Raw genomic sequence first — 19,227 nt, 5'->3', positions numbered from 1 at the left:
CAACAGGGCTTCTCTTATGTTCTTATGTGACACAGAGTGTTGGACTGGATGGGCCTTTGGCCTGATCCAACCTGGCTTCTCTTATGTTCTTATGTGACAAAGAGTGTTGGACTGGATGGGCCTTTGGCCTGATCCAACATGGCTTCTCTTATGTTCTTATGTGACACAGAGTGTTGGACTGGATGGGCCGTTGGCCTGATCCAACATGGCTTCTCTTATGTTCTTATGTGACACAGAGTGTTGGACTGGATGGGCCTTTGGCCTGATCCAACCTGGCTTCTCTTATGTTCTTATGTGACACAGAGTGTTGGACTGGATGGGTCACTGGCCTGATCCAACCTGGCTTCTCTTATGTTCTTATGTGACACAGAGTGTTGGACTGGATGGGCCGTTGGCCTGATCCAACATGGCTTCTCTTATGTTCTTATGTGACACAGAGTGTTGGACTGGATGGGCCTTTGGCCTGATCCAACATGGCTTCTCTTATGTTCTTATGTGACACAGAGTGTTGGACTGGATGGGCCTTTGGCCTGATCCAACATGGCTTCTCTTATGTTCTTATGTGACTCAGAGTGTTGGACTGGATGGGCCTTTGGCCTGATCCAACATGGCTTCTCTTATGTTCTTATGTGACACAGAGTGTTGGACCGGATGGGCCTTTGGCCTGATCCAACATGGCTTCTCTTACGTTCTTATGTGACTCAGAGTGTTGGACTGGATGGGCCTTTGGCCTGATCCAACATGGCTTCTCTTATGTTCTTATGTGACACAGAGTGTTGGACTGGATGGGCCTTTGGCCTGATCCAACCTGGCTTCTCTTATGTCCTTATGTGACAAAGAGTGTTGGAGTGGATGGGCCTTTGGCCTGATCCAACATGGCTTCTCTTATGTTCTTATGTGACATAGAGTGTTGGACTGGATGGGTCACTGGCCTGATCCAACCTGGCTTCTCTTATGTTCTTATGTGACACAGAGTGTTGGACTGGATGGGCCTTTGGCCTGATCCAACATGGCTTCTCTTATGTTCTTATGTGACACAGAGTGTTGGACTGGATGGGCCTTTGGCGTGATCCAACATGGCTTCTCTTATGTTCTTATGTGACACAGAGTGTTGGACTGGATGGGCCTTTGGCCTGATCCAACCTGGCTTCTCTTATGTTCTTATGTGACACAGAGTGTTGGACTGGATGGGTCACTGGCCTGATCCAACAGGGCTTCTCTTATGTTCTTATGTGACACAGAGTGTTGGACTGGATGGGCCTTTGGCCTGATCCAACCTGGCTTCTCTTATGTTCTTATGTGACAAAGAGTGTTGGACTGGATGGGCCTTTGGCCTGATCCAACATGGCTTCTCTTATGTTCTTATGTGACACAGAGTGTTGGACTGGATGGGCCGTTGGCCTGATCCAACATGGCTTCTCTTATGTTCTTATGTGACACAGAGTGTTGGACTGGATGGGCCTTTGGCCTGATCCAACCTGGCTTCTCTTATGTTCTTATGTGACACAGAGTGTTGGACTGGATGGGTCACTGGCCTGATCCAACCTGGCTTCTCTTATGTTCTTATGTGACACAGAGTGTTGGACTGGATGGGCCGTTGGCCTGATCCAACATGGCTTCTCTTATGTTCTTATGTGACACAGAGTGTTGGACTGGATGGGCCTTTGGCCTGATCCAACATGGCTTCTCTTATGTTCTTATGTGACACAGAGTGTTGGACTGGATGGGCCTTTGGCCTGATCCAACATGGCTTCTCTTACGTTCTTATGTGACTCAGAGTGTTGGACTGGATGGGCCTTTGGCCTGATCCAACATGGCTTCTCTTATGTTCTTATGTGACACAGAGTGTTGGACCGGATGGGCCTTTGGCCTGATCCAACATGGCTTCTCTTACGTTCTTATGTGACTCAGAGTGTTGGACTGGATGGGCCTTTGGCCTGATCCAACATGGCTTCTCTTATGTTCTTATGTGACACAGAGTGTTGGACTGGATGGGCCTTTGGCCTGATCCAACCTGGCTTCTCTTATGTCCTTATGTGACAAAGAGTGTTGGACTGGATGGGCCTTTGGCCTGATCCAACATGGCTTCTCTTATGTTCTTATGTGACATAGAGTGTTGGACTGGATGGGTCACTGGCCTGATCCAACCTGGCTTCTCTTATGTTCTTATGTGACACAGAGTGTTGGACTGGATGGGCCTTTGGCCTGATCCAACATGGCTTCTCTTATGTTCTTATGTGACACAGAGTGTTGGACTGGATGGGCCTTTGGCGTGATCCAACATGGCTTCTCTTATGTTCTTATGTGACACAGAGTGTTGGACTGGATGGGCCTTTGGCCTGATCCAACCTGGCTTCTCTTATGTTCTTATGTGACACAGAGTGTTGGACTGGATGGGTCACTGGCCTGATCCAACAGGGCTTCTCTTATGTTCTTATGTGACACAGAGTGTTGGACTGGATGGGCCTTTGGCCTGATCCAACCTGGCTTCTCTTATGTTCTTATGTGACACAGAGTGTTGGACTGGATGGGCCTTTGGCCTGATCCAACATGGCTTCTCTTATGTTCTTATGTGACACAGAGTGTTGGACCGGATGGGCCTTTGGCCTGATCCAACATGGCTTCTCTTACGTTCTTATGTGACTCAGAGTGTTGGACTGGATGGGCCTTTGGCCTGATCCAACATGGCTTCTCTTATGTTCTTATGTGACACAGAGTGTTGGACTGGATGGGCCTTTGGCCTGATCCAACCTGGCTTCTCTTATGTCCTTATGTGACAAAGAGTGTTGGACTGGATGGGCCTTTGGCCTGATCCAACATGGCTTCTCTTATGTTCTTATGTGACATAGAGTGTTGGACTGGATGGGTCACTGGCCTGATCCAACCTGGCTTCTCTTATGTTCTTATGTGACACAGAGTGTTGGACTGGATGGGCCTTTGGCCTGATCCAACATGGCTTCTCTTATGTTCTTATGTGACACAGAGTGTTGGACTGGATGGGCCTTTGGCCTGATCCAACCTGGCTTCTCTTATGTTCTTATGTGACACAGAGTGTTGGACTGGATGGGTCACTGGCCTGATCCAACAGGGCTTCTCTTATGTTCTTATGTGACACAGAGCGTTGGACTGGATGGGCCTTTGGCCTGATCCAACCTGGCTTCTCTTATGTTCTTATGTGACAAAGAGTGTTGGACTGGATGGGCCTTTGGCCTGATCCAACATGGCTTCTCTTATGTTCTTATGTGACACAGAGTGTTGGACTGGATGGGCCGTTGGCCTGATCCAACATGGCTTCTCTTATGTTCTTATGTGACACAGAGTGTTGGACTGGATGGGCCTTTGGCCTGATCCAACCTGGCTTCTCTTATGTTCTTATGTGACACAGAGTGTTGGACTGGATGGGTCACTGGCCTGATCCAACCTGGCTTCTCTTATGTTCTTATGTGACACAGAGTGTTGGACTGGATGGGCCGTTGGCCTGATCCAACATGGCTTCTCTTATGTTCTTATGTGACACAGAGTGTTGGACTGGATGGGCCTTTGGCCTGATCCAACATGGCTTCTCTTATGTTCTTATGTGACACAGAGTGTTGGACTGGATGGGCCTTTGGCCTGATCCAACATGGCTTCTCTTATGTTCTTATGTGACTCAGAGTGTTGGACTGGATGGGCCTTTGGCCTGATCCAACATGGCTTCTCTTATGTTCTTATGTGACACAGAGTGTTGGACCGGATGGGCCTTTGGCCTGATCCAACATGGCTTCTCTTACGTTCTTATGTGACTCAGAGTGTTGGACTGGATGGGCCTTTGGCCTGATCCAACATGGCTTCTCTTATGTTCTTATGTGACACAGAGTGTTGGACTGGATGGGCCTTTGGCCTGATCCAACCTGGCTTCTCTTATGTCCTTATGTGACAAAGAGTGTTGGAGTGGATGGGCCTTTGGCCTGATCCAACATGGCTTCTCTTATGTTCTTATGTGACATAGAGTGTTGGACTGGATGGGTCACTGGCCTGATCCAACCTGGCTTCTCTTATGTTCTTATGTGACACAGAGTGTTGGACTGGATGGGCCTTTGGCCTGATCCAACATGGCTTCTCTTATGTTCTTATGTGACACAGAGTGTTGGACTGGATGGGCCTTTGGCGTGATCCAACATGGCTTCTCTTATGTTCTTATGTGACACAGAGTGTTGGACTGGATGGGCCTTTGGCCTGATCCAACCTGGCTTCTCTTATGTTCTTATGTGACACAGAGTGTTGGACTGGATGGGTCACTGGCCTGATCCAACAGGGCTTCTCTTATGTTCTTATGTGACACAGAGTGTTGGACTGGATGGGCCTTTGGCCTGATCCAACCTGGCTTCTCTTATGTTCTTATGTGACAAAGAGTGTTGGACTGGATGGGCCTTTGGCCTGATCCAACATGGCTTCTCTTATGTTCTTATGTGACACAGAGTGTTGGACTGGATGGGCCGTTGGCCTGATCCAACATGGCTTCTCTTATGTTCTTATGTGACACAGAGTGTTGGACTGGATGGGCCTTTGGCCTGATCCAACCTGGCTTCTCTTATGTTCTTATGTGACACAGAGTGTTGGACTGGATGGGTCACTGGCCTGATCCAACCTGGCTTCTCTTATGTTCTTATGTGACACAGAGTGTTGGACTGGATGGGCCGTTGGCCTGATCCAACATGGCTTCTCTTATGTTCTTATGTGACACAGAGTGTTGGACTGGATGGGCCTTTGGCCTGATCCAACATGGCTTCTCTTATGTTCTTATGTGACACAGAGTGTTGGACTGGATGGGCCTTTGGCCTGATCCAACATGGCTTCTCTTACGTTCTTATGTGACTCAGAGTGTTGGACTGGATGGGCCTTTGGCCTGATCCAACATGGCTTCTCTTATGTTCTTATGTGACACAGAGTGTTGGACCGGATGGGCCTTTGGCCTGATCCAACATGGCTTCTCTTACGTTCTTATGTGACTCAGAGTGTTGGACTGGATGGGCCTTTGGCCTGATCCAACATGGCTTCTCTTATGTTCTTATGTGACACAGAGTGTTGGACTGGATGGGCCTTTGGCCTGATCCAACCTGGCTTCTCTTATGTCCTTATGTGACAAAGAGTGTTGGACTGGATGGGCCTTTGGCCTGATCCAACATGGCTTCTCTTATGTTCTTATGTGACATAGAGTGTTGGACTGGATGGGTCACTGGCCTGATCCAACCTGGCTTCTCTTATGTTCTTATGTGACACAGAGTGTTGGACTGGATGGGCCTTTGGCCTGATCCAACATGGCTTCTCTTATGTTCTTATGTGACACAGAGTGTTGGACTGGATGGGCCTTTGGCGTGATCCAACATGGCTTCTCTTATGTTCTTATGTGACACAGAGTGTTGGACTGGATGGGCCTTTGGCCTGATCCAACCTGGCTTCTCTTATGTTCTTATGTGACACAGAGTGTTGGACTGGATGGGTCACTGGCCTGATCCAACAGGGCTTCTCTTATGTTCTTATGTGACACAGAGTGTTGGACTGGATGGGCCTTTGGCCTGATCCAACCTGGCTTCTCTTATGTTCTTATGTGACAAAGAGTGTTGGACTGGATGGGCCTTTGGCCTGATCCAACATGGCTTCTCTTATGTTCTTATGTGACACAGAGTGTTGGACTGGATGGGCCGTTGGCCTGATCCAACATGGCTTCTCTTATGTTCTTATGTGACACAGAGTGTTGGACTGGATGGGCCTTTGGCCTGATCCAACCTGGCTTCTCTTATGTTCTTATGTGACACAGAGTGTTGGACTGGATGGGTCACTGGCCTGATCCAACCTGGCTTCTCTTATGTTCTTATGTGACACAGAGTGTTGGACTGGATGGGCCGTTGGCCTGATCCAACATGGCTTCTCTTATGTTCTTATGTGACACAGAGTGTTGGACTGGATGGGCCTTTGGCCTGATCCAACATGGCTTCTCTTATGTTCTTATGTGACACAGAGTGTTGGACTGGATGGGCCTTTGGCCTGATCCAACATGGCTTCTCTTATGTTCTTATGTGACGCAGAGTGTTGGACTGGATGGGCCTTTGGCCTGATCCAACATGGCTTCTCTTATGTGACACAGAGTGTTGGACTGGATGGGCCTTTGGCCTGATCCAACCTGGCTTCTCTTATGTTCTTATGTGACACAGAGTGTTGGACTGGATGGGTCACTGGCCTGATCCAACAGGGCTTCTCTTATGTTCTTATGTGACACAGAGTGTTGGACTGGATGGGCCTTTGGCCTGATCCAACCTGGCTTCTCTTATGTTCTTATGTGACAAAGAGTGTTGGACTGGATGGGCCTTTGGCCTGATCCAACATGGCTTCTCTTATGTTCTTATGTGACACAGAGTGTTGGACTGGATGGGCCGTTGGCCTGATCCAACATGGCTTCTCTTATGTTCTTATGTGACACAGAGTGTTGGACTGGATGGGCCTTTGGCCTGATCCAACCTGGCTTCTCTTATGTTCTTATGTGACACAGAGTGTTGGACTGGATGGGTCACTGGCCTGATCCAACCTGGTTTCTCTTATGTTCTTATGTGACACAGAGTGTTGGACTGGATGGGCCTTTGGCCTGATCCAACCTGGCTTCTCTTATGTTCTTATGTGACACAGAGTGTTGGACTGGATGGGTCACTGGCCTGATCCAACAGGGCTTCTCTTCTGTTCTTATGTCTGGGGCAGTGGTGCTCTGTCTTCTTGGTGCCTGGGGACCACCATGGGAAGGCTTCTGGAGTTCTGACCCCACTGGTGGACCTCCTGATTGCACCAGGGGTTTGGCCACTGTGTTACCCAGCGTTGGACTGGATGTGGTACTGAGTCATCCAGGCCAGCATAGCTTCTCTTATGTTCTTCTTATCAATCTGGGAGACCTGAGCTCTCTGTTAACTGCGGGGCAGTCCTGGGATAGGAGGCCTACCTTCAGGGGCTTGTCAATGCGTCGGCGCAGCCCCCGCATCCAGTGGGCCAAACCCGAGTACTGGCACATGTGGGGGGGCAGGAAAGGGTTCTTCTTGCTCAGCTCCTTGTTGATCAGGGAGAGCTCCCTGTTGAACAGCATGTAAACATCCACCGTCTTCTTGTCAAAAGTCCGCTTGATGGCCTGGCAGAGAGAGAGAGAGACAGGAAGAAGATATTGAAGATATTGGATTTATATCCCGCCCTCCACTCCGAAGAGTCTCAGAGCGGCTCACAATCTCCTTTCCCTTCCTCCCCCCCACAGCAGACACCCTGTGAGGTAGATGAAGATATTGGATTTATATTGCGCCCTCCACTCCGAAGAGTCTCACAGCGGCTCACAATCTCCTTTACCTTCCTCCCCCACAACAGACACCCTGTGAGGTAGATGAAGATATTGGATTTATATCCCGCCCTCAACTCCGAAGAGTGTCACAGCGGCTCACCATCTCCTTTCCCTTCCTCCCCCACAACAGACACCCTGTGAGGTAGATGAAGATATTGGATTTATATCCCGCCCTCCACCCCGAAGAGTCTCAGAGCAGCTCACAATTTCCATTCCCTTTCTCCCCCAAAACAGACACCCTGTGAGGTAGATGAAAATCAACATTTTCATCTGCCTCACAGGGTGTCTGTTTTGGGGGAGGAAGGGAATTTATATCCCGCCCTCCACTCCGAAGAGCTTCAGAGCGGCTCACAATCCCCTTTACTTTCCTCCCCCACAACAGACACCCTGGGAGGTAGATGAAGATATTGGATTTATATCCCGCCCTCCACTCCAAAGAGTCTCAGAGAGGCTCACCATCTCCTTTCCCTTCCTCCCCCACAACAGACACCCTGGGAGGTAGATGAAGATATTGGATTTATATCCCGCCCTCCACTCCGAAGAGTCTCAGAGCGGCTCACAATCTCCTTTCCCTTCCTCCCCCACAACAGACACCCTGTGAGGTAGATGAAGATATTGGATTTATATCCTGCCCTCCACTCCGAAGAGTCTCAGAGCGGCTCAGAATTTCCTTTACCTTCCTCCCCCACAACAGACACCCTGTGAGGTAGATGAAGGTATTGGATTTATATGCTGCCCTCCACTCCAAAGAGTCTCAGAGCGGCTCACAATCTCCTTTCCCTTCCTCCCCCACAACAGACACCCTGTGAGGTAGATGAAGATATTGGATTTATATCCTGCCCTCCACCCCGAAGAGTCTCAGAGAGGCTCACCATCTCCTTTCCCTTCCTCCCCCACAACAGACACCCTGTGAGGTGGGTGGGGCTGAGAGACCTCTCCCAGAAGGACAGCTCTGTGAGAGCTCTGGCTGACCCAAGGCCATTCCAGCAGGTGCAAGTGGGCAATCACACCCGCTTCTCCCAGGTAAGAGTTCGCCCACTTAACCACTCCACCAAATTGGAGGAGGAGCAGGAGGTGCCTTCTGCTGCCCATTCCGGAGACCCCAGAACCATCGTCTCGTCCTTTCCCATTAAAGTGCAGGGCTGGCCCTGCCACTAGGGGAACTAGGCAATTGGCTAGGGCACTGCCTTCTGGGGGCACCGAATTGGGCACACCCCATGTGACTTGGGGACGTTATCACTGCGGGGGGGGGGGGTGCGTTTGCCAGAAGTTAGCCTTGCCGAGGGTGTCAGGCAGTCTAGGCCAGCCCTGAGAGAAACAGGTTGCTTACCTGTAACTGATGATCTTCGAGTGGTCATCTGTGCAGTCACACACATGGGGTCTTGCCGCAGGCAATGAATCCATTCCTCGGAGTTCCAATAGCTCGCCTATAGCGCTTTTGGCGCGCTCCCCTCCCGCCCTGGGGAGCAGGCAGCGACCGCGCATGCCTGGAGCGGGGGGGGAGCGCCCATTCCACTCAGTTTCTTCCAGCCGCCGCTGACATAACACAGTACAGAGTTAAATAACAATCACAGGAAGCCAGCAGCGGGGAAGGCTGGGTGGGCGTGTGTGACTGCACAGATGACCACTCGAAGATCATCAGTTACAGGTAAGCAACCTGTTTATCTTCTTCGTGGTCTCTGTGCAGTCCCACACATGGGTGACTAGCCAGCTGAGTAACCTGGAGGAGGGTGCTGGTAAAAGAAGATAGTTAGTCACATAAGAAGACAGATCATGTTCCAAGACATAGAGGCAGAAGCGAAAACACTCACCATACTTCAGTGGAAGATGGATCGGAGAACTGCTTGGCCGAAAGAGGCGTCTCGTCTCGCACGAACGTCCAAAGCGTAATGGGAGACGAACGTGGAAGGAGAGGACCACGATGCAGCTGCACAGATGTCCTCTAAGGAGACGCCCTGTAGAAAAGCCGAAGACGTGGAGACCGCTCTAGTAGAGTGGGCCTTGAGGCCTTCGGGAAGAGGCTGTTTAGCCAGTTCGTAACACAACCTGATGGCACTAACTACCCATTTGGATAGTCTTTGGGTAGAAATTTTGTGTCCTTTACGTGGTTTACCGTAGGCCACAAACAGGTTAGGGTCCTTACGGAAAGGTTGTGTGCGATGCAGATAGAAGGCTAGCGCCCTTCTGACATCCAGAGAATGCAGGGATCGCTGTCCCTGGTCCGACGGGTTAGGGAAAAACGTTGGTAACGCAGTGGAGGTAGACAGATGAAACTTGGAGACAACTTTGGGGAGGAACGTAGGATCCGGTCTTAAGACAACCTTGTCCCTATGAAAGATGGTGTAGGGAGGGTCATGTCTGAAGGCACATAAGTCACTTGCGCGCTTACCCGAGGTGAGGGCTATTAGCAATGCTGTCTTCCAAGAAAGAAGATTGAGCTGTATTGTCGCCATGGGTTCAAAGGGCGCCTTCATTAGACAGGAAAGAACAAGGGATAAACTCCACGTTGGGACGAATGGTTTAACCGGTGGATGTAGGTGCAGCATTCCTTTGAGGAAGGATTTAGATAAGGGGTGAGAGAACACTGTCCTGCCGTCGATAGTGTCATGGAATGCCGAGATGGCAGACAGGTGTACTTTAAGTGAAGAGTAGCACAAGCCTGATTTCTGCAGGGATAGGAGATAATCTAGAATCAGGTTTAGAGGTGTTACCTCAGGAGTCAAATGATAGGGTGCAACGAAGGAACAAAAGCGCTTCCATTTGCGTTGGTACGAGAGTCTAGTGGAAGGCTTCCTTGCGTTGAGAAGAATATTGGTCACTTCTGTGGAGAGGCAGGTGAGTGTATCCTCCAAGCAGTGAGGGCCAGAACCCGAGGGTTGTGATGAAGTACCTGGCCGTTCGCCTGCGATAGAAGGTCTCCCACGATCGGGAGGCGGCGGTAAGTGTGTTGTGACATTTGCAGAAGTTTGGTGAACCATGGTTGCCGTGGCCACCACGGTGCGATAAGGATGCAGTCCGTGCCATCCCGTGCGACCTTCGTCAACACGCGTGTCAGTAGGGGGGTTGGCGGAAAAATGTAGTGGAGGGGACCTCTCCAGAGATGTAGGAAGGCATCGTCGCCCTTCCTGCAGTAGAAGCGGTGACATTTGGCATTGTCCCTGGAGGCAAAGACGTCCACCCTGGGGGTCCCGAAGCACCTGAAAATCCGACGAAGGTAGGTCAGATTGATGGACCATTCGTGGTCGTCTATACGTATCCTGCTTAGGGAGTCGGCCAATACATTCTGTACACCTGGGAGGTGGATGGCGGTCATGTGGATGCTGTGTTTGATACACCATTCCCAGAGCAGTGTGGCTATGCGACATAGTCGAGGGGATCTGGTGCCTCCCTGCTTGTTTACATAAAATACTGTCGCCATGTTGTCTGTGGAAATCTGGATGTGGCGACCCGCAATGAGAGGAAGGAAGGATTGAAGAGCTCTGTGTACTGCAATCAGTTCTAAGCAGTTTATGTGCAGGGTCCTCTCCTGAGGGGTCCAGAGACCTCTGACAGTCTTGCCTTCTAAGTGGGCTCCCCATCCCCACATGGAGGCGTCTGTTGTCACGATAGCTGTTGGAGTAGTTGGTAAGAACGGCATGCCCTCGAGGAGGTTGTCGAGGCTGGTCCACCAAGTGAGAGAAGGAAGGACTCTCCTGGGGACGGTGAGCAGGGTGCTCTGAGGTTGCACATGAGGCCGGTAGGCACGTACGAACCAGAGCTGAAGTGGTCTCATTCGTAGCCTGGCGAAGAGGAGGACTGCTGTAGTAGCGGCCATCAGACCTAAAAGACGCTGAATAGTTAGGGCCGGTTGGATGGGATGTAGCTGGACCATCCTGGCAAGGGTGATGATTGTCATAGCACGGTCCTCTGGAAGGAAGGCACGGTGTAAAGAGGTGCGAAGATAGGCCCCTATGAAGCAGAGATGTTGAGTGGGGGTGAAGTGCGATTTGGTGACATTCACCCGCAGGCCTAGAGACTCCAGGAGGAGAAGGGCTTCGTGAAGATTGGCCTCGAGCTGATTTGGAGTAGGTGCAATGAGGAGCCAATCGTCTATGTACGGGAAGACTGTGATGTTTCGTAGTCGAAGAGCCGCTGCCACCACCGCCATGCACTTGGTAAATACCCTGGGTGCAGTGGAGAGGCCGAATGGTAGGGAGATGTATTGATAATGATGTTGGCCGATCGCAAACCGGAGGTATCTGCGATGCTGAGGTCGGATAGTCACATGGAAGTAAGCGTCCTGAAGATCTAGGGAAGCCATCCATGAATCCTTTGGAATCAAGGGCAAGATGGACTGCAACGAGATCATTCTGAATTTTCTGTACTGGATAAATTTGTTCAGCTTCCGAAGATCTAGAATAGGGCGCTTGCCTCCATCCCTCTTGGGGACCAGGAAGTACCTTGAGTAGAGTCCCATTCCCCGATGTTGGAGGGGAACCGGTTCTATGGCTTTTTTCTGGAGCAAGTCCAGAATCTCGTGATGGAGGTGATGGGATGGAGGGGTAGCCACGAAGTAGTGGTGGCGAGGCAGCGAAGCGAACTCTATTGCGTACCCCAGACGTACGATGGTGAGTACCCAGGAGTCGGTCGTGATTGAAGTCCAAGTCCTGTAGAATGGGGAAAGACGCGTGGGGTAGGGTGACTGAATGGGGAAGTCAAAGAGACTGCTTGGTAGGGGGGGATGATTTTTTGGACTGCTGAGGGCGTTGCCTTTGCTGAAAAGAAGGCTTCTGTTGCGCAGGTCTTCTTTTCCAGTATTCAGACTGTTTAGGAGAACGCTGGCGTCTTTGGAAAGATGGTTTCCAAGGTTGTTTGCGGCCAAACGGTTGCGAAGCAGGTTGAGAGACTCCTAGGCGCTTGGCCCGTTTACGCCCGTCGTCAACAGAGGACAAGACCTCATCAGTAGAGGCATGAAAGAGGCCGAGGCCATCAAAGGGAAGATCCTCTATCTTCTGCTTGATGTCGGGTTGAAGATTAGTGGATCTCAGCCAAGCATGACGACGCAGGGCAACTGAAGAGGCGAAGACACGGGATGAACAGGAGACCGCATGTCGAATCGAATTAATTTGTTGTTTGGAGACCCTGGAGAGTTCGGAAACCAGGGCTGATGCTGTTCTCTGAGAGGAGTCGGGAAGCGATGGTATCAGTGGTGTGAATTGGTTCGCCAGATTAAAAGTATAAGCAGCAAAATAAGCCAGGTAATTGTTAAGCTTCGAGTTGGTGGAGGCAAGTGTGAAGATTTTCCTTGCCAAGGTGTCTAATTTCCTTCCCTCACGATCCGGCGGCGCGGGATGCCTGGAGGGTTTGGCCTTCATGGCAGAATGAACGATGATAGAGTTCGGAGCTGGATGTGAGGCGAGGAACTTAGCGTCGGGGGCATGGACTCGATAGAGGGAGTCCAGCCTCTTAGAAGTGGGAGGTACTGATGCAGGTTTGTCCCAAGTCTCCTGAAGACCCTCCAGGTGCACCGGTAGCATAGGAAGCAAGGACCCGGGAGGGAAGTCTGATTGCACCAGGTCATGTACCATGTCCGACACTTTGGGGGAGTCCGCCTGGAGAGGTATCTTCAGTGCCTCCGCCATAGAAGTAATAAGGTTGAGATACGCTTTGGATGCATCAGACGGAGAGAGCCTGAGCTGTTGCGCAGAGTCCGAGGGGAGAGATGGAGAGTGGTCCTCCGAATCCGAAGAGGCTGGGGAGTCCCCACCCGAGGAAGAGGCTCCCGTGGAGGGGGAGGGTGGATGAACAGTCGGTTCCGAGATGGGGGCTGCAGGCTCCGAGGTCTTGGGAGGAGACCGAACTCGAGAATCCGGGGCCACGGATACAGTGGCAGAAGCAGTACGCGGTTTAGCCACGTCTCGGTACCGAGGGTGCTCACGGCGTTGATGCGAGGGGCCAGCCTCTTGTTCAGATGATAGGAGGCGGTTGAGGAGTCTGGGTGAGTACTCGAAATGGCTTCGAGGGTCACGAAGTCGAGAAGGGCGGTCGAAGTGGAGCTGAGGTGAAACCTCATGTCGGGTTGTGCGCGCGTAACGAGACCGAGGCGAACCGCCATAACGGATCCGTGGAGTAGCGGGATCACGGTGGAAGTAGGAGTCTGACTCCTGATATCTACGATGGATGTCCCACTCGGAGTGGGAGCCGGAGCGGTGACGGGACCTGCCCTGTCGAGGTGAGGGCGATCTGGATAGAGAGTATTCATATCGCCTCCTGGAGTAGTAATCTTGCTGTTCATAGTAGACCGAGGAACCGGAGTCGTGGCGGCTACGCGGAGAGCGTGATCGAATTCGAATCCGATGGGAGGAGACTTGCGTTGCCGATTCACGGTACAGCGGAGAGAGTGCAACATCATGGAAGGAGTCAGGTCGCAAAGATGGGCGTAGGTAAGTCTGTGTCGGGTCGGTGGTACGGTCGGGTTCAAGGATCTCAGAAGGTACCACGCTGTGTACTGAAGGCGATCGGGATCGAATCGGAATCACCTCCACGGCCGTGGAGGTGTGAGGTGTAAGCCGAGGCATGTCCGTGATGACGTCAACCGGGGTCGACAACTCGGACGGCAGGAGTGGTTGAGCTGAACTCGATTGAGCAGTCGAGGACATGGTGTTACGGGGCTTTATGGGCGCCGCGTCCGCTGACTCGGAATGACGCGCCGGTTCGGAATGGTGAGGTTTCTTAGGCGCCGAATCCGAGTGTCGAGCCTTCTTAGGCGCCGACTCCGATTCGGAATGACGCAGTTTTTTCGAAGACTTGTGGCCGGCTTCGGCGTGCTTCGAAGGTCGTTTCCCGGACTTGTGCGTCTTTTGAGACTGAGGCGCAGCCGGGGCAGCCGAATCTCCCGCTCGAGGTGGGGGAGGCGGCGAGTCGGAAGTGGGCATAGCCCGCAGGGACCGTTCTAAGAGGAAAGCCTGTAGTCGTGCGGCGCGGTTTTTGCGTGCCTGCTTGCCGAAGTTCGCACAATGCGGGCAAGCGTCGACTCGATGGCCTTCCCCGAGGCAAAAAAGGCAGTGACTGTGGCCGTCTGTGGTGGGAATTTTAGCCCCACAGTGCCTACACTTTTTGAAAGTAACCTTCCCTTCCATACGACCCGGACGGTGGGGGGAAGGGAGGGAAGGGAGGGAAGGGACGGGTAGGAAAAAGAGAAGAAAAGCGCAGAAACGGTTTTTTTTTTTTTTTTTTTTTGTTTTTTTAGGACGAAACGGGGGAAGAGAGAACGATACCAGTCAAAGTAGAGATGAGATGAGCTGAGGAGAGACGAGCTAAGGAAGAGCGCAGCGAGGAAGGTGTTGTCCGGGCGGCGGAAAGGAAGAAACTGAGTGGAATGGGCGCTCCCCCCCCGCTCCAGGCATGCGCGGTCGCTGCCTGCTCCCCAGGGCGGGAGGGGAGCGCGCCAAAAGCGCTATAGGCGAGCTATTGGAACTCCGAGGAATGGATTCATTGCCTGCGGCAAGACCCCATGTGTGGGACTGCACAGAGACCACGAAGAAGATTAGGGTGATTCCAGCAGGCAGCCATGTTGGTCTGAAGCAGTTGAACAAAGCAGGAGTTCAAGGGGCACCTTAAGACCAACCCATTTTTATTGAGAACGTCAGCTTTCGTGTTCTCTTAAGCACACTTCATCAGACGAGGAATCCAGCACAGTGAGCAAAGCCATGCATAGCTGAGCAGAGCCATCCATAGCTGGTAGGCAGTGGCTAGATCCAAGCGTGCGGCCGCGTCGGTCTGAAGCAGCTGAACAAAGCAGGAGTCAAGGGGCACCTTTAAGACCAACCCATTTTGATTGAGAACGTGAGCTTTCGTGTGTTCTTAAGCACACTTCATCAGTCAAGGAATCCAGCACAGTGAGCAAAGCCATGCATAGCTGAGCAGAGCCATTCATAAGCTGGTAGGCAGTGGCCCAGAATGCAACATGGTACAGATTTAAGAAGCAATGACAGTCAAATTATCTGGTAGGCAGTCGTTTAGAATGTAAAATGGTACAATGACAGAATGGTAAAATTAACAAACTGAGCAAACCTTTGATCTGAGTAGCAGGAGCATGCGAAAGCAACAAAACAGTAGTATGTCAAAATGTGAGATTGTCTGTCAATGACCATGGGAGATGGGTTCGATATATGTAATGGGATAAGCAACCAAAGTCCCCGTTTGAGTGTGTCAATGCAGCTAAAAGAGAAATACATTGGATAGTGATGTTCTTGTCCATCTAATTTACTTTTTAACATGTAAACATCATTCTAGTTTGCCATAGGAAAAAGGAATACAAGAAAATATAGTGAAAATGGGTAAAGCATATGTAATGAAATATACAGCCAATATCCCTATTTTGAGTATGTCAATACAAATAATCATATAGATATGATCTTTTTAAGCCTGTGGGTACCAGGGGGAGGGACGGTGGCTCAGTGGTAGAGCATCTGCTTGGTAAGCAGACGGTCCCAGGTTCAATCCCCAGCATCTCCAACTAAAAAGGGTCCAGGCAAGGAGGCGTGAAAAACCTCAACTGGAGACCCTGGAGAGCTGCTGCCAGTCTGAGTAGACAAGACTGACTCTGATGGACAGAGGGGCTGATTCAGCAGAAGGCAGCTTCATATGTTCATATGTACCACTGGAATTCTGACAGTGTGGTGAGCACGCTGACAACATGGCTCTTGACTGGTCTTTTTACCTGGACATTTGGCCCCTTCCAGGGAGTGTGCCCAGGGCTGCCCTGGGGACCACCGCCAGCTTGACCGTACCTCTCGTGAGGACAAGTGCTGGAAGATGTCCTGGATCTCCACGCCCCGTTCAACGTCCTTCACTGTCTCAAAGGCAGAGCTCATCAGGTTCTGTGTCATCACCTCCAGATCTTTGACACCCGCACGGAAGCTAAGAACATAAGAGAAGCCATGTTGGATCAAGTCAATGGCTCATCCAGTCCAACACTCTGTGTCACACAGTGGCCAAAACCCAGGTGTCATCAGGAGGTCCATCAGTGGAGCCAGGACACTAGAAGCCCTCCCACTGTGTTCCATCAGCACGCTGTGGCTAATAGCCACTGATGATGTGGCATCAAGCAGGCAGGTACTGTGAGAAGGGAAAATACCGGGTAGTTCTTTGGCTGGACAGGCCCACTGTGGTGGCTGCCCATCCTTCAGAAACGGTGCTCTTTCCTATCCCCACCCTTTCGAACCCCAAAGCCAGAGGAAGGGGGCAAAGCAGGGAAAAGGCAGCCGAGGACATCTCTCACCGGTTGAAGTCCTCGTGCCAGTAAGTGTTCTTCACGTCCAGGATCCCCCCTTTCACGCTCCGCAGGCTGTTGAGGTTCTTTTGGAAGGTCTCCTCTATCTCCAGCAAGCTCCGAGCCATCTGCGGGCCGCGCTGGCCAAAGAAGCAGGGCAGCGGCGTCTTCTTGCCGTCTTCCCAGCGGGCAAAGTGCTGCTGACCGTCGCAGACCTGTCGGCGGGAACGGCTGTCCGTCATTAGCCCTGGCCCTTCCTGCCCACCCCTTGCCTGAACTCAGCCTGGAGGCTCACGTGAACACTTACGAAGCTGCTTTCAACTGAACCAGACTAACCCTAGGTCCACCGAGGTCAGTAGCGCCTGCTCAGACTGGCAGCCGCTCTCCAGGGTTTCAGGCTGATGTCCTTCATATCAACCGCCTGGTCCTTTTAACTGGAGACGCTGGGGATTGAGCCTGGGGGCTTTGGCATGCCAAGCAGAGGCTCTGCCACGGTGCCCTCTCCCCAGCATTCATTCGCACATGAAGCTGTCTTGTGCTGGATCAGACCTGAGTAGTGTCTACTCCAGGGCTGGGGAACCTTTTTTCTGCCAAGGGCCATATGGATATTTATAACATCATTCACGGGCCATAAAAAAACATCAACTCAAAAAACAGCGATTCAGGCCAGCAAAATTAATGCAAATAATTGTTTTTCTATTTGAAGGCGTGTGGGGAGAGCCTAATCTGGCACACACAAACACACACACAGGGCCAGCAGCTTTAGGCAAATGCATAGGTTGTCTACTGAGTTCCTGCTGGGCTTTTTCTACAAAAAAGCCCAGCAGGAACTCAGTAGCATATTAGACCACATCCCCGAATATTAGCATATTAGGCCACACCCTCATTAGCATATTAGGCCACACCCTCTGGCATAATCAAGTGCAAACTGAACTGTGACAGTAACTTTTCCAGGCCCTGCAGCAATTCTGGCCGGCCAGCCAGGCCCCAGGGAGGCTGCCGCACAGGACATCTGGGCTATGTGATCCCTGCCTGGCCCTGGGGATGCTGCTGCACAGCACGGCTTGGCCCCATGACCCTCGCTGGCCAGCCAGGCCCCGGGGGGGCTGCCACGTGGCTCGGTTCGGCCCAGCAATCTTGAGGGCCGTATATGGCTCTCGGGATGGAGGTTCCCCACCCCTGGTCTACACAGACTAGCCGCAGCTCTCCAGGGTCTTAGGCAGAGGAAGGTCTTTCCCATCACCTGCCTGAGCCTTTAACTGGAGATGCCGGGGACTGAACCTGTGACCTCCTGCAGAGGCTCTTCTGCCGAGCAGAGGCTCTTCCACTGAGCCACGGTCCCACTCCCTATCATCACTGGGTCTACTTGGGGAACACTAGAAGCTACACAGAGCAGGGAGGTGCCCCCAACTTCTGCCCATCTAGAGGACATCCCAGGCAGAAACGCAGGCCAAGAGGGCAGCCTCTGCCATCTCCTTCCTTCCTGGCATGACAATCCACGTAGCCACAGCCCCCCCCATCCCGGCCTTCTATGGGGGACATCGCACCCACCTCCAAGAGGTCCTTGCAGCGCTGGACGAAGGCATCCACCTGGGCAAAGATGCTGGTCTGGTCCAGGACCCAGCCTTTCCCGGAATGCCTGGCAGAGAGAGGAGGCACACAGTGAAGAGCACTTACACACCTTGCATCAGTGGTTCCCAACCTTCTGAGCCTGAGCAGGGGTCCTTTTGTAGAAAAATAGGTGGTGGAGCTCATTAGCATAACTCATTAGCATATGCTGTCCCCCCCCAAGTCAAAAGCAACCCGATGCAAGAAAGGAGAGCCCCAGGCGAGCGAGGCCTGCTTGGGCTGGCTGGAGATCCAGCCAGCTCAAGCAGGCCTCACTTGCCTGGGGCTCCCCTGGGCTGCCTTCCCCCAGTCAAAAGGCCAGCAAGCCACCCGCCTCCCAAAATCACGGAGAAAGGGTGGCACGGGCTTCTCCAGGGTTAACGGGGGCTGCTGGGGGTGTGGCAAAGCCCCTGGTGGCTGTCTGGCTGCCCGCTCTCCTAATCCAGGGATTGTTATGCAGCTGCACATACTATTCAGTGGACAAGGTAGGTAGAAAGGAAGAGAGGGAACACTCAGAAAGATTCAGGACTCAGAACTGCTGAATTCAAGGCCTGATCCTGAGGAAGTCTGACACGGGTGATGGGCAAAATGCAAAATGGTTGCCACAAGAGGCGGAGCCAGTCATAAAATGGCTACTTGCAGGACTGTCAGGGTGTGATCTTATACGTAACTCAGATAGCGACCGTTCCACATTTCGGGCCGAAGCTCGGTTGAACAGACGCCTTTTAATCTGCACGGCCAAACAAAAGCCTTTCTAGGCAAATGCCACACCCAGCCTCTCCCGCCTGCTAAAAGCAGTTGGTGGACACCAGAGAAGGTGTAAGTGGACGCCATGTTGGGGACCCCTGCTCTACGTGCCTGTGGCGAGGTATCCTAGCCCATGCTCATTCCGTAAGGCTGACCACACAACTAGGAGAATGGGGAAGCGGAGGATCCAGACCGGAGACGACCCACTGAGCTTACAGATGTGAGAAAAACATACAGAACCAGGGTGCAAGTACAGAAGCTGTAGCCAGCC

General features: G+C 52.0%; 1 protein-coding gene across 1 annotated transcript in view; it reads right to left on the bottom strand.

Moving 5' to 3' along the window:
- Positions 1 to 19,227, bottom strand: part of DNAH2 (dynein axonemal heavy chain 2) — a 238,126-nt gene that overhangs the window by 177,427 nt on the left and 41,472 nt on the right. Inside the window, 4 exon segments of the mRNA XM_060256495.1 lie at positions 6,965 to 7,147; positions 16,120 to 16,249; positions 16,611 to 16,816; positions 18,153 to 18,240. Coding sequence (XP_060112478.1) covers positions 6,965 to 7,147; positions 16,120 to 16,249; positions 16,611 to 16,816; positions 18,153 to 18,240 — 607 coding nt within the window.

The sequence above is a fragment of the Heteronotia binoei genome, chromosome 15 (assembly GCF_032191835.1).
Source record: "Heteronotia binoei isolate CCM8104 ecotype False Entrance Well chromosome 15, APGP_CSIRO_Hbin_v1, whole genome shotgun sequence".
Lineage (NCBI taxonomy): Eukaryota > Metazoa > Chordata > Lepidosauria > Squamata > Gekkonidae > Heteronotia > Heteronotia binoei.
The sequence above is the reverse complement of the archived record's forward strand: the minus strand, read 5'-3'. Positions and strand labels throughout refer to the sequence as shown.